The 13,987-nt window shown below is 37.2% G+C and overlaps 1 protein-coding gene across 7 annotated transcripts in view; it reads right to left on the bottom strand.

Annotated features, from left to right (window-relative positions):
- The window catches only part of SKAP1 (src kinase associated phosphoprotein 1), a 330,610-nt gene that overhangs the window by 228,645 nt on the left and 87,978 nt on the right, over positions 1 to 13,987 (bottom strand). For 4 of the 7 annotated variants that reach the window (XM_050762809.1, XM_050762802.1, XM_050762804.1 and 1 more), the window contains exon 3: positions 6,820 to 6,845. The exons of the other annotated variants lie outside the window; for them this stretch is intronic. In XM_050762809.1, coding sequence (XP_050618766.1) covers positions 6,820 to 6,845 — 26 coding nt within the window. The remainder of the gene's footprint in view (positions 1 to 6,819; positions 6,846 to 13,987) is intronic. 7 annotated transcript variants of the gene reach the window in all.

Below are 13,987 nucleotides of genomic sequence, written 5' to 3'. Positions count from 1 at the left end.
ATTTATCTCATTTTTTACTTTAACCAATTTTTAACATTAAAAAATAATACATGCACATGGTGAAAATTCAAATAGTACCAAAGAAGATTCTCTCTTTCATTCGTACCAATATCCCCCCTCAAAAGCGGTTACCTCTGTTAATGGTTACCACTGTTAACAGATTCATATGTATCCTTCCAAAAATATTCTATATACAAATAAAAACACGTGTGGTTGTGCCACACACACACACACACACAGAAACAAACTATACACACTGGTTTGCTCAAATTACCCTTTTCATCTAACAATACTCCTTGGAGAACCTTCCATATTACATACATATTACATATATATGTATCATTTTCTTTTAACTCTATATAGTATTCCATTAAATGGATATACATTTATTTAACTAGTCCCCCATTCCTGGACATTTAGGCTGTCTGTAGTCTTTGCTATTCCAAACAATGCTATAATGAACATCCTTGTACACAATACATTGTGTAGGGAATACAGAAGGCAGCATTACCTGATTCCAGTGATTTCTTTTACCTGCATAAAATTTAGTTCTTTTTTTAATCTTAATATCATCTACTACAGAATAGGAAGGACTTTTGGAAAGGACATAAAAATCTTACAAAATGTTAACTTTAAAAAGGAAAAAAGTGAGTCTTTTTGTTATAAAAAATCTTTGACAGTCATTGCAAAACAACTACTGCATTAATTTTAAAATGCATTATTCTGCCCTTTTTAAAAATGCATTATTCCACTAAAGAACACCCTACCAGTAGATGTATAGGAAGTAAAATATTCGAAAAGCTATCAAAATTAGTAATTAACTTCAAAAACAGTTTGTGTGTGTATCCACTTTCTACAGATTAATTTGTATAAAACATAGCAAATAAGAAAAGGGCAGAAAATGCCCGAAGGAAGTCAAGCCACAAAAGCAGCTGTCAAGACTGCTGATGTTAGAAGGTTGGGCCAAAGCCAAAGGCAAGAGTATTCAGCCTGGGTTCATTTCCCCCCTATTAAGTCCCCAAGAGACATGGAAAACATGCTGGAAGATTTCTTTTTTAAAAAAGTAGTATAGGTTGAGATAGTCTAGATTCAAAACCAATGCTTGTGTTTATAAAATATCAGCATTCCAGGAATAGTGGTGGAAAGATACTTAACAATAAATTATAAATATTGTAAATTTAGACTTTTTCTTACATTTGCAAACACGTCATAAATTTGGGCTGTGTTTCTTTGTATAAATCCTACTTATGACTGTGCTGAAACTTTTTGGCATGAATGCAGAGAGTATTTTCATAAATAAAACTTAGTAAAATCACTGTACACTCCATTAATTCAAAAACACTTCTCTTCAACTTCAAAGGAAATTTCCTTCCTCTTTTTTTTAAAGTGTAAAGATGGTGTTTCTTTGCTGCTTTAATGTTTTGCTTCTTGTAGTTGTCATAACTACATGCTCCAAGTATGTGACCACAAGGGACAAGAAGTTAAGCAACATTTGTGCTTCCATTCAACATGTCTCAAACACTATATAGCAAAAAGCTTGTAAATCTAGCCTCTGAAGTGGCTACCACCAATAAAAATGCTCTCTATAAATACAAACCTTACAAATCTATACATGGTAAGTTTCATGGCCCTACACCAGGGTTCAGCTATAATGAATGAATTAATTTTATGAAAAGATAAGTGAAATTTTTATTATCAAAGTTTCATACATGTATGTACTTGCCTCGCCCTACTTTGAGACATAATAATACTTGTTACCACTTACTTAGGTAGTAAGTGCCTACCATGTGGCAAGCACTCCTCATGAGTCATAATCTCATTAAAACCCATTACATCTCATAACAACTGTGAAGTAGATATTATTAGTGAGATTTTATACATAAGGAAACTGAAGCTTCAAGAAGTTATGTAATTTGCAGTAGCTAACAAAGTTTCTAAGCAGAGGAGCTGGGATTCTAATTCAGGTCTGATTTCAAAGCTTAGGCTCTTTTTATCATAAAACATTAACCTGAACAGCAATTTAAAAAATCAGTTCACTATTCTATGTACTTTATATCCAGATGCAGAAAGCAATGTATGCATTAACATACTAGGTCTCATGACAGAGATAAAAGAATAATGTTACATTTTTAATCAATCTCAACCTTTTTCTTTTACCTTTGCATTATGGAGAAGTTTACCCATGTATTGAAGTAGACAAAACAGTGTAACAAACTCCCATATATACATCATCCAACTTCAACAAGTGTCAATTTATGGTCGATCTTGTCTCATCTATACTTACCCTGTTTCTTTCTCCTCTCCCATATTATTTCTCAGACATTATATCTTTAAATATCATAGCACACCTCTCTCTAAAATCAAGAACTCTTTTTTAAAAAATTAACCTCTAAAATAAAGAACTCTTTTTAACCTCTAAAATAAAGAACTCTTTTTAAAAAAATTAACCGTAATACCACTGCCACACCTAAAAAAAATCAGTAGTTTCCTAATAATATAAAATAACCAGTCAGTGTTCATATTTCTAATTCTCTCATAGATGTCATTTTAAAAAATAGTTTGCTTGACTCAGAATGCACATAAAGTTTATACATTCGTTGGTAAACGTCTTAAATCCCTCAATTTACAGTTATGGCTTTATAATTTCCTTACTCACTTAGCACTATTTGTTTTTGCCAGGCTATATTTTTATTTGTTTATTTCTTTGTTTGTGTGTTTTGAGACAAGATCTCGCTCTGTCTCCTAGGCTGAAGTGCAGTGGCACGATCTCGGCTTACTGAAGTCTCAACCTGCCAGGCTCAAGTGATCCTCCCACCTCAGCCTCCCAAGCGGCTAGGACCACAGGCCTGTGCCACCACGCCCAGCTGATTTTGTTTTTTTGTAGATACAGGGTCTCACCATGTTGCCCAGATTGATCTCAAACTCCTGGGCTCAAGTGATATACCTGCCCTCAGCCTGCCAAAGTGCTGGGACTACAGGCATGAGCCACCGTACCTGGCCTGCCAGGCTATATTATTAGGCATTGATTTACTTTGACATTAATATAGGCTTGCCATTTCAAAACGAGATTTTTAAGCTTCACAAAGTAGAATTTTTTCGTATTGAAATATACTGAATAATTTTCTCAGAAACCCTTTATACCACTTATAGAGATACTCAAAGAATCTTTAAGTTGGCAAGAGATTCCACTGACCCATGTTTACCACTACTACAAATGTAATGTGAGTGATCACTGGACAGAAAAAGAGATATTATTATATATAATATTCCCATGGTCTTCCCTAGATTTTTATTTAAATATTATGTCATTTGTTTTAGATTCTGGGCCTATGGTGGGAAATTCAATCTAATACTCATGAAGTTTTTTTTGTAGCAATAAATTTTGAATTATAAACATTATACCTTATAATCAAATTTTTGATTAAAAATTGTCACTAACTCATTTTATAAAAGAGGAAACTGAAGCAAAATGAAGGAAATCAGTTTGCTCAATAACTTTAAGTAATAGTGTCATCAAATCTAAGGGCAAAATTAATATTGCCTTATCAATATCACCTTTTAGATATAGATTACTGAAATTATAAAAATTCCATGGCAAAAACTCCCCTGGCTTTTCTTCGTAACTTTAAGTAAAAAATTAAATAGAAAATTTTTTTGAGTAAGCAGGACATGAATTATCAAAGCAATATTATGTCTTATTGTCAAGTAAAAACAAAAAGCCTTTTTCATGTTCTCCAATTATGCTTAAGCTCATTAAAAGTGCCCTTCCATTTATATCCCCTCTACATTAAAGTAATATATTCTTTGGATCATGTTTTATTTTCCCTGTTTCCTTTTTAAAATAAATATCACTCAGGAAGTTGACAGTGGACCAATAAGAAAACCTAGGTGGAAATGTGAGAGAAAGAATTACCATTAATGTACCATTATGATAAATAGAAACTACTGGCTTTTTTTTTTTTTAACCATGTCCAGGTACTAAGCTAGATGCTTACACACATTACTACTAACCCTCAACAACCTTGCAATGAGACAGTGAAAAACAGTCACGAAGAGTATGGGCTCTCTACCTCTGGAGATAATGGGCTCTAGAATCCATACAGGGTTTCTTATTGGGGTGATGAAACGTTCTGAAATTAGATAGTGGTGATGGTTGCACAACTTGTACTGTACTATACTATACTATACTATATCTATACCACTAACTTGTAGCCTTTAAAAGGGTAAATTTTATGGCATGTGAATTATATCTTGATAAGGTTGCTTTTTTTTTTTTTTTTTTTTTTTTGAGACATGAGTTTCGCTCATGTTGCCAAGGCTTGAGTGCAATGGCACAGTCTCGGCTCACTGAAACCTCCACCTCCCAGGTTCAAGTAATTCTCCTGCCTTAGCCTTCCAAGTAGCTGGGACTACAGGCATGCACCACCACTCTCAGCTAATTTTTTGTATTTAGTACATGTTGGTCAGGCTGGTCTCGAACTCCTGATCTCAGGTGATCCACCTGCCTGCCTCAGCCTCCCAAAGTACTAGGATTACAAGCATAAGACACCTCACCCGGCCAAGGCTACTATTTTTAAAATATGTGCTACTAAAAGGATATACAAATAATGGATCTTTTATAATGAAAGACTATTTTCCTTCCAGGCATCAGACCTGGTTTAGTTCAAATATCTTGAAGAACTCAAGTGCGTATTTAGGCAAATGCAGAGTTAATAAAATTCATCCCATCATCTTCTTGTACAGAGGGTCCTGTCACAGACAAAAATGCTCAGAAAGTTTGGGGCCATCATTTCTGTTCTTTCTCACTCCCATCCCAACACCACCCAGTTTTCAAGGGCTTTAAAGATTCTTCTGCTAGTTGTTCTCTTTCTTACATATTTCTAATCTTTTCATAATCTTAAATTGTCCTGTTGTACCTTATCTAGACCAGTTACTGCTCCTACCCATCCCACCAGCTTCTGAAGCACGTAATCAGCTAAGGTCTGATCAAAAGGGCAAGGTAAAAGATACTTTTACCTCTCACTAATGCCCCCCATCCCTGAAAATATGTGAGAAGGCATGAGACTAGGGGCTAGGGCATGAGTTTTTCTATATCATCTTTCCTTACATTTACTTCCAAATGCACTAAGATTTTGCCACATACATTTAATTGCTGTCAAGAAGCAAATACAGTTTTCTGTTCTAAATAAATTTTCACTTGTCTCCTTGGCTGCTCTACCTCTGTCCTCTCTCCAAGAGAGAAAGGATGGGTAGAAGCTGCTTTATGTTGAAAGATGACTGCAATGCCACCATGTCAAGAATCTGGTAAGATGTTCCCTTTGTCTTTTTTAGTCCCATATAGTCTCTTGTGTTAAGCTCCAAAATTATTTTCTCTTCTCAACCTATTCCTATACCACATCTCTGACACTAATTCTTTATTTCTCCTTTAGGTAATTAATTCTACCCTCACAGTTTCATTCATTTCTGCCAGTTCACAATCATATTCTTCTCCCTGTGGATTTTGGTTAACATCTGTTAAACCCTGAACTATAGGGCCATCCCCTGAATAGTGCAATTCACATTTTGCAAAGCAAACCACTACACTATTACATAAAATTATCCACTGCTCAATCTATGTTTTCATCTATCAATGCTTTAGGACAGTGAGATACATAGTAACAGCACATCACATTATGTAAAATAGTGTAAGTGCTCCCACTTTAACTTACAAGAGTCAAGAAGCTTTGAAAATATATGATTTTTATTTCTTAAAGATGGCTTTAAAAGAAAGCTTTATAAAAACTTGAAATACACTAAAAGTATGAGCTAGAAAAATAAAAATTTTAATAAAACTATTATAACCACTCACAATTTTAATTTATTTAAGGTATTACTATTCACTGAGGTTGGATACAGTGACAACATTAAGAGAATAAAAAGTACAATTGGTTAAGAAAGTTATAGAGCAAAATAGTTCATAAAGCTATTTGTAAGTTTGATCTAAAACTCTGATTATCTGAGAAAATAAAGCCCCTCCATTTACAATAAATTAAGATAATATTCAGGTTGACATTTCCAACATTCTCAACCAAGGAAGGAAGGCAAATACTTTAAAAGATATCCCCTCAAACTGTTTGAATTCAGAAAAAAATATTTCAATTCTGAACCTTTTAAAAATGTGTTTTCATCCTGGCCTTTTTTTTTTTTTTTAATTTTGCACACAGCTGTCTGTAGTACTTTTTAGAATCATGCCAGATGCTGGGTTCATCAAGCAAAAGCAGGAAAACAATGGTTTGAAAGCAATAAGAAGCACTGAGGCTGCAGCGAGGCTCATATTAAAATGTGATAACACTGTTCTAGTGGGAATTTCAACACTGCTCCATTTCTGACATTTCTCTGCTGCCAGACAGGCAGGTTGTGTGGAAGGGCACTGTGATCGAGGAGGTAACATACTGGAATTTATTTCTGGAGTAAATGAAGGATTAGCTGAGTTGGAACCCTCCCAAGGTTTTTATTATGGACTCGGCTACTATTTTATTTGAATGCTACTGGATCCTGTTGGCACCTAACAAAGCTCAAGGAATTAAAGCATATTATAGCCTTGGTTTTATAAAATAATCTAGCAACAATCCGCGCAGAAGGAAGAAGCATAGAGCCTTTTGTTGCTAAAAAGCAGGGCAGGGGGGCGCAGCAGGGTGAAGGTTAATTAAACACTTCACTAACTTTTCTTGGAAATGGCTAATGCCACTCTGTGGAGAAGTCTGTAGAGAAGAGACAGAAATAAACAATCCCATTTACACATTTTTAGCATAAAACCATACGTGGTCAAAGAGGACTCACCTTGGGGCTGAAAATCCCAATAGTACCTGAAATACAAGGGGAAAAAATAAGGGAGTAAGTCAAACTTGTATTTCTCAATTTTGGTTGGCCTACCATAGTATAGCACCTGGTCCAGGAAGCTTGCTAAAGTCTATAACCAGCCAAAGTCACTACTAATTTTGAGGAAAACAAAAGGTTGTCCCTGACATTTGAAAGAGTCTCAATGGCTTAAAAGATGCATTTAATTCACTGAAATTCCTCAGATAATTTTGACTTTAGAGCTGGAAAGATCCTAAAAGGGAACCTAGCGGTGGCCTGGGGTTTCTCATCAAGAGCTCTACAGGCTTTCAGCAGGATGGTTCTTTGCTGTGACAATCTGGCCCGTGTATTACAGGACCATTACCATCACTGGTCCTAGGTAACAAATACCAGAGGCACTCCCAGTTGTTACAACAGTCAAACCCCACCACCAACACCAACACATCCTCAAATGCCTCGTAAGCCTAATTTTTTTTCTCTGTTACCCAGGCTGGAGTACAGTGACACAATCATAGCTCACTGCAGCCTCGAACTCCTGGACTTTGCCTTTTAAGCCTAAATTCTTAATTTTACAAGTGAAACATGGGCCGGGTGCAGTGGCTGATGCGGTGGCACTTTGGGAGGCCAAAGCAGGTGGATCACGAGGTCAGGAGTTCGAGACCAGCCTGACCAACATGGTGAAACTCTGTCTCTACTAAAAATATACAAATTAGCTGGGCGTGGTGGCAGGCGCCTGTAATCGCAGCTACTCAGGAGGCTGAGGCAGGAGAATCCCTTGAACCCAGGAGGCGGACGTTGCAGCGAGCCAAGATCGCACCATTGCACTCCAGCCTAGGTGACAGAGCGAGACTCCATCTCAAAAAACAAAATAAAACAAACAACAAGTGAAACATGAACAATTAACTTAAGGTTGTCTAACATTTTAGTGCAATTGACTTGAGGTTGTCTAACATTTTAGTGTCTGAGCCAAGAATGGGGCTCTTGTAGTTCATTGTACCATCCTATCTCCTCTATTATTTTAGGAAATAATTGGCAAAACTGACAACCCTTGAAGTCTTTTTTTTTTTTTTTTTTTTTTTTTTTTTTTTTTCCTGAGACTGGATCTTGCTCTATCACCCAAGCTGGAATGCAATGGCATGAACATCACTCACTGCAGCCTTGACCTGCTGGGCTCAAGAAATCCTCCTGTCTCAGCCTCCCATGTAGCTGGGGCCACAGGCACGTGCCACCACATCTAGATGCTTACACACATTACTACTAGTTCTCAATGACGTTGCAATGAGAGAGTGAAAAGCAATTACTGTTTTTTGTCTTTTTTTTTTTTTGGTAGCAATGGGGTCTCACTTTGTTGCCCAGGCTGGGGCTTAAGCAATCCTCCCACTTTGGCATCCCAAAGTGTTGGGATTACAGGAATGAGCCACTGCATCCAGCAACTCTTGAAGTCTTAAACTAACAAAATAGCAATGGTGGAAAGGATCATTTGTAAGTCTCTTATTTGGAAACTAAATTGCATTTCTTTCCCCACAAAAACAATGTTATATATGATGATTACCCAAGAAAGTCTACTGTATTTTGGATCCCATTTCCTCCTACCTTCACAGGAACTTTACGTTATTCTTTATCGATTTTTCTCTTGTCTGTATTCAACCTCTTCCTCCAGTTTGGCCCTTTCCATCAGCGTTTATGCTCATATAAAAATAAAGCAAATCCTCCCTCACCCCTTCATATCCCTCCACCTGCTGTCCTGTTTCCCTTCATGTCACAGTGACATTTTCAAAAGCACTGTCTACACTTGGCTCATTTTAGTCCCTCACTGCCCACTTACTCAACATCCTCCAGTCAGGCTCAGAGCCATTGCACATTAACTGTTGCTACAGACACAATAACCTTCATGCCACCAAATATAAGGGATGCTTTTCTATCCTCATTTTGATCTCTCAGGAGTGTATATGTGCGTCGGAGCTTTTTTTTTTTTTTTTTTTTTTTTTAACCTAGGGAGGGAGTCCACAGTTTTTTATAGAATTATTTTGCAGTGGTGCCCAAGAGAGAGAATACAGTCATGGTTTCTTAGTTTCTGTTTCTGATGGGTCAGTAAAGCCCCTTCCTCATCCCTCTTTTCCACTTATCACTAGAGGCAGAAACTAAAAATCATGGCTTCACCCTGCTAAAAGCCAAAAACAAAACAAAACAGAACAACAAAAAAATAAGGCAGGTTGGAATTTGCAGTTTAAAAGGTCCACAAACCACAAAAAAAATGCAGAAAAGGAGATAGGTGATAATGGTGTGTCTTCTAGTACATACATTACTAAAATTAGGCTTGGCTTCTTCAGGGCAGAGTATCAGCCCAGTGAGTATATTGGTTATTTCTTTACTGTGTGATAAATTTTCAGAAAATGAAGACAGAAGAGGTCAGTGGAGAGTAAGTATGTTGCCATAATTCACAGTTGAATTTGGGGAACATTATCAGACATAAGAAAGTGGAGAAGAAACCTGACAATTTGTCCTTCCTTGTTCCTTTCCTTTTCCAGAACAGTTCTGCGCTGGCAATCAGGTGAAGAAAAATGTAAGATACTTAGGTTAGAGGGTGAGGAAATTCCAGGACAGCTTTGACATCTGCAGTAGCAAAGGGGAGAGGAAGGGGCAGAGGATGGGGCGGGAAGTGGAAAGCTTCAAAAGCTGGGAAGAAGGAGCATCCATATCAATGCAGGGGCATATGTAAGCTGAAACTGGATGAAACTTAAATACGTTGTGAATAATAGTATGATGGGTCAGTCTCCACCTAGCAGACAGTGCAGCTTTCCACCGTACCTGGCCACCATGAAGAATTTTCCATAAAACTCCTTTCTGTAAAACATAGCTAATCAAGCAAATCATCAAATGGCTGAGCAATTTTCTATCTGCTCTTGCTATTTTCCATCTTCTCTTGAGGCACTTCCCTAACCCCCAATTCCTATCATTACCCAACTTCTAATTTAATATAAATAGAAATTAGGGTTCGAGTATGTGCATACATATATGTGCACATGTGTATGTACACACACTCTCTCTCTCTTCTTTCCAAAATATTGATGATGGCAACAGCAGGAACTGTGCTAACCAATGTTGTTCTCATTTATTGGCCCAGAAAAAACCCTAGTCATACAGTGGCAGTTAAAAGGTGCTCTAGGTAAATTGTTAAATAGGCAAAATATGTTATTGATGATCTCAGCCTCTTCTCTGCCTCCCTGTCCCATGATGCCCACTCCAACTAATACACATTTTCAGTCCTTTTCTCTACCTACTTTACAGTGCCCTGGCTTCCTGGTTTCTCTTGTTAGTCGAGAAGAAATATGATCTTATAAGTCATATATACTAAGAGTATTGCTTCTGCCAATAGTAGTTATATCTTAAGAACTCAACAGTATCAAATAAAGTAGTAGGTTCATCTAGTTGATGTTAAATAGCAGAACCTGCTTTATTCCTGGTAATACTGTAATTAAATATTTCTGTCAAACTTTCGATCATAAGATGAATAAGTTCTAAGGATCTAATGTACAGCATGGTGACTATAGTTAATAATACTGTGTTACATACTTGAAATTTGGTAAGAGAATAGATTTTAAGTATTTTCACCAAAAAAAAAGGTAACCATGTAAGCCATGTAAGGTGATGAATGTATTAATTAATATGACTAAGGTAATCATTTCACCATGTGTGTGTGTGTGTGTGTGTGTATATAATCATACTGTGCATTTTAAATATATTCCACTGCATTTGTCAATTAAAAAAAATCTGAGGTTGGGTGTGGTGGCTCACACCTGTAATCCCAGCACTTTGGGAGGCCAAGACAGGAGGATTGCTCGAGCCCAGGAGTTCAAGATGAGCTTGGGAAACATGGAGAAATCCCATCTCTACAAAAGGTACAAAAATTAGCTGGGCGTGGTGGCACATGCTAGTCCTAGCTACTGGGGAGGCTGAGGTGGGAGGATCGCTTGAACCTGGGAGGTTGAGGTTGTAGTTGGCTGTGATCATGCCACTGGACTCCAGCTTGGGTAATAGAACGAGATCCTGTCAAAAAAAAAAAAAAAAAAAAAAAAAAAAAAAAGAAAATTCTGACAATAAAAATTATATGTAGAACTTGATGTGGAACAGTATGAAGTGGAATGTTAGTTCCCTTCTTTTTCAGAAGGTATCTTGCTATCCTAACTTTTCTCCCTCTATTCTTTCTCTAAATATTATTTATGGATTAACCCTACAGGGAGTTTGTTTTTTTAAAAAGCCACACCTCTATTCCAAAGCTCACAAAGAACACTTCTAAAAGGAAATCCCAAAAGGTGAGCAATTGCATCCCTCACTGGAGGGCACCACAGATTAGTCTCTGCTGGACACCTTTAAGATCTTGGTCTTGTCTTGTTAAAGATATTCCATGGGTGGCCTTCTTCATGTTCTCTAGAAATATAATTCCACAATAGAGAATTCTATACTCTTCAGGAGGGATTTAGTAATATCCTGCCAACATCTTCCAATTCATACTGTTTTTCTGAAAACAATTCTCCTTTAGCCAGAGAATCCAACAAGTCTGAAATTAGAAATTTTAAACCAAAATACAAAGACCACAATAGAAGTATACAGAAGAAAAAGTACATAAATGCACACATACAGAGTTGTGTTTATCCTAAAAGCCTCTGAGAATTTCATATCAGGCCTGTGCAGATAGATAACAAACACTTCTTTAATCTTCTCTTTGAAGCTTCAGCTTCAATAGGAAAGGGAAGCTATCACTCCTCTGCAATATCCATACTCAATGTCATCAGGACCATGCAAATGACATCTGGAACTGAAAAATGATGAGTACAGAATGAGCAGAGAGAGAATGTTGCAACTATATTGATGACGATCATTTTCACATTCAGTAAAAATAAACCCATCTTCATTTGTGCCTCCAATAGTGAAAATGGAAGAATAAAATTTCACAATATTTTCTCTATGCTACAGAACAGAGTCTTAAAATTTTAGTATTACATTGTAGAGTATGCTATTTATGTTTTCAAATTAAAGATGTTTTGGCTGGGCACGGTGACTTGTGCCTGTAATCCCAGTACTTTGGGAGGTCAGAAGTTCCATATTAGCCTGACCAACATGGTGAAATCCTGTCTCTACTAAGAACACAAAAAAATTAGCTGGGCGTGGTGGCGCATGCCTGTAATCTCAACTACTTAGGAGTCTGAGGCAGAAGGATCACTTGAACTCAGGAGGCAGAGGTTGCAGTGAACCGAGATTAAGCCATGCACTCCGGCCTTGGCAAGAGAGAGACTCTGTCTCAAAATAAATAAATAAACATAAATAAATAAAATAAGGATGTTTTAACTGAACTTTAGGTCAGATGCAGTGGCTCACACCTATAATCCAAGCACTCTGAGAGGTCAAGGTGGGTATATTGCTTGAGCCCAGGAGTTTGAGTCCAGCCTAGACAACATGGCAAAACCCTGTCTCTACAAAAAGTACAAAGATTAGCTGGGTGTGGTGGTGTGCACCTGTAGTCCCAGTTGCTGAGGAGGCTGAGATGGGAGGATTGCATGAGCCTGGGAGGTTGAGGCTACAGTGACCCATGATTGCACCACTGCACTCCAGCCTAGGCAACAGAGTGAGACCATGTCTCGGAAAAAAAAAAAAAAAAGTAAAAAAAAAAAATGAATTTTAGTTTGGGGAAAGGTACAAATAAATTGAACCCACAGTATTGAGGGAATCTTGATAAGCAGCAGTCACTGTAGTAGTAATAATAGTAGCGCTAATAACAATGCTAAGATTTATTGAACATTTTGTTGGATGTTGCTCTAAGCACTTTTCTTACATTAACCCATTTCCTCCACACTCTAACCCTATTATTATGCCCATTTTCTAAATGAGAAAACTGAGGCATCAAAGATTAAATAACTTACTCATCATTACACAGCTTTTAAGTGGAATGGACAAGTTTCTATCACCAACAACCAGTTTCAGAACAGGACCTCTAATAAGAAACTAAGGAGGAAAGTCTTGAAAACATAATCTAACAATTAAAACAATCATCAAAATTAACTGAGTCTTTCTCTAAAGATATTTTACTATTCTAAAAGAATTCAGTGACTCAGCCAACCAATTCAATATTTATTGGATGTTTTCTATGACAAGCCCTTTGCCCAGGTACTATGGTTGAAATGATGACTATAATAGATATGGTTCATCTACAAATATATTTCAGTATCTTTCATGCTGCGAACACACAGTTCTAGGTTGCCACCCCAAATTCACAGAGTCTATAAAGAACTTAATCGGACAAGCAAAAAACAACGCCATCAAAAAGTTTGCAAAAGACATGAACAGACACTTCTCAAGAGAAGACACACAAGTGGCCAACGAATATTTTTAAATGCTCAACATTACTAATCATCAGAGAAATGCAAATCAAAACCATCTCACACCAATCAGAATGGCTATCATTATTATTATATTTTTTTGAAACAGGGTCTCACCCTGTCGTCTATGCTGGAGTGCTGTGGTGTGATCATGGCTTACTGCAGCCTCAACCTCCTGGGCTCAGGCGATCCTCCCCACCTCAGCCTCCCAGTAGCTGGGAGCAGCACATGCCACCACACCTGGCTAATTATTGTATTTTTTGTAGAGACAAGGTTTCTCAATGTTGCCCAGGCTGGTCTCAAACTCCTGAGCTCAAGCTCGCCTCAGCCACCCAAAGTGCTGGGATTACAAGTGTGAGCCACCACACCTAGACAGAATGGTTATTATTAAAAAGTCAAGAAACAACAGGTGCTGGTGAGGCTGTGGAGAAAAAAGGAACACTTATACACTGTTGGTGGGAATGTAAATTAGTTTAGCTGCTGTGGAAAGAAGTTTGGAGATTTGTCAAAGAACTTAAAACAGAACTACCATTCAACCTAGCAATCCCATTACTGGGTATATATCCAAAAGAAAATAAATCCTTCTACCAAAAAGACATATGCACTTGTAGGTTCATCACAGCACTATTCACAATAGCAAAGACATGGAATCAATCTATGTGTCTATCAACAGTGGATTAGATTTTTTAAAATGTAGTATATATATACCATGGACTATGATGCAGCCATAATAAAGAATGAAATCATGTCCTTTTCAGCAACATGGATGCAGCTGG

The sequence above is a fragment of the Macaca thibetana genome, chromosome 16 (genome assembly GCF_024542745.1).
Source record: "Macaca thibetana thibetana isolate TM-01 chromosome 16, ASM2454274v1, whole genome shotgun sequence".
In the NCBI taxonomy this organism is placed as follows: Eukaryota; Metazoa; Chordata; class Mammalia; order Primates; family Cercopithecidae; genus Macaca; species Macaca thibetana.
The sequence above is the reverse complement of the archived record's forward strand: the minus strand, read 5'-3'. Positions and strand labels throughout refer to the sequence as shown.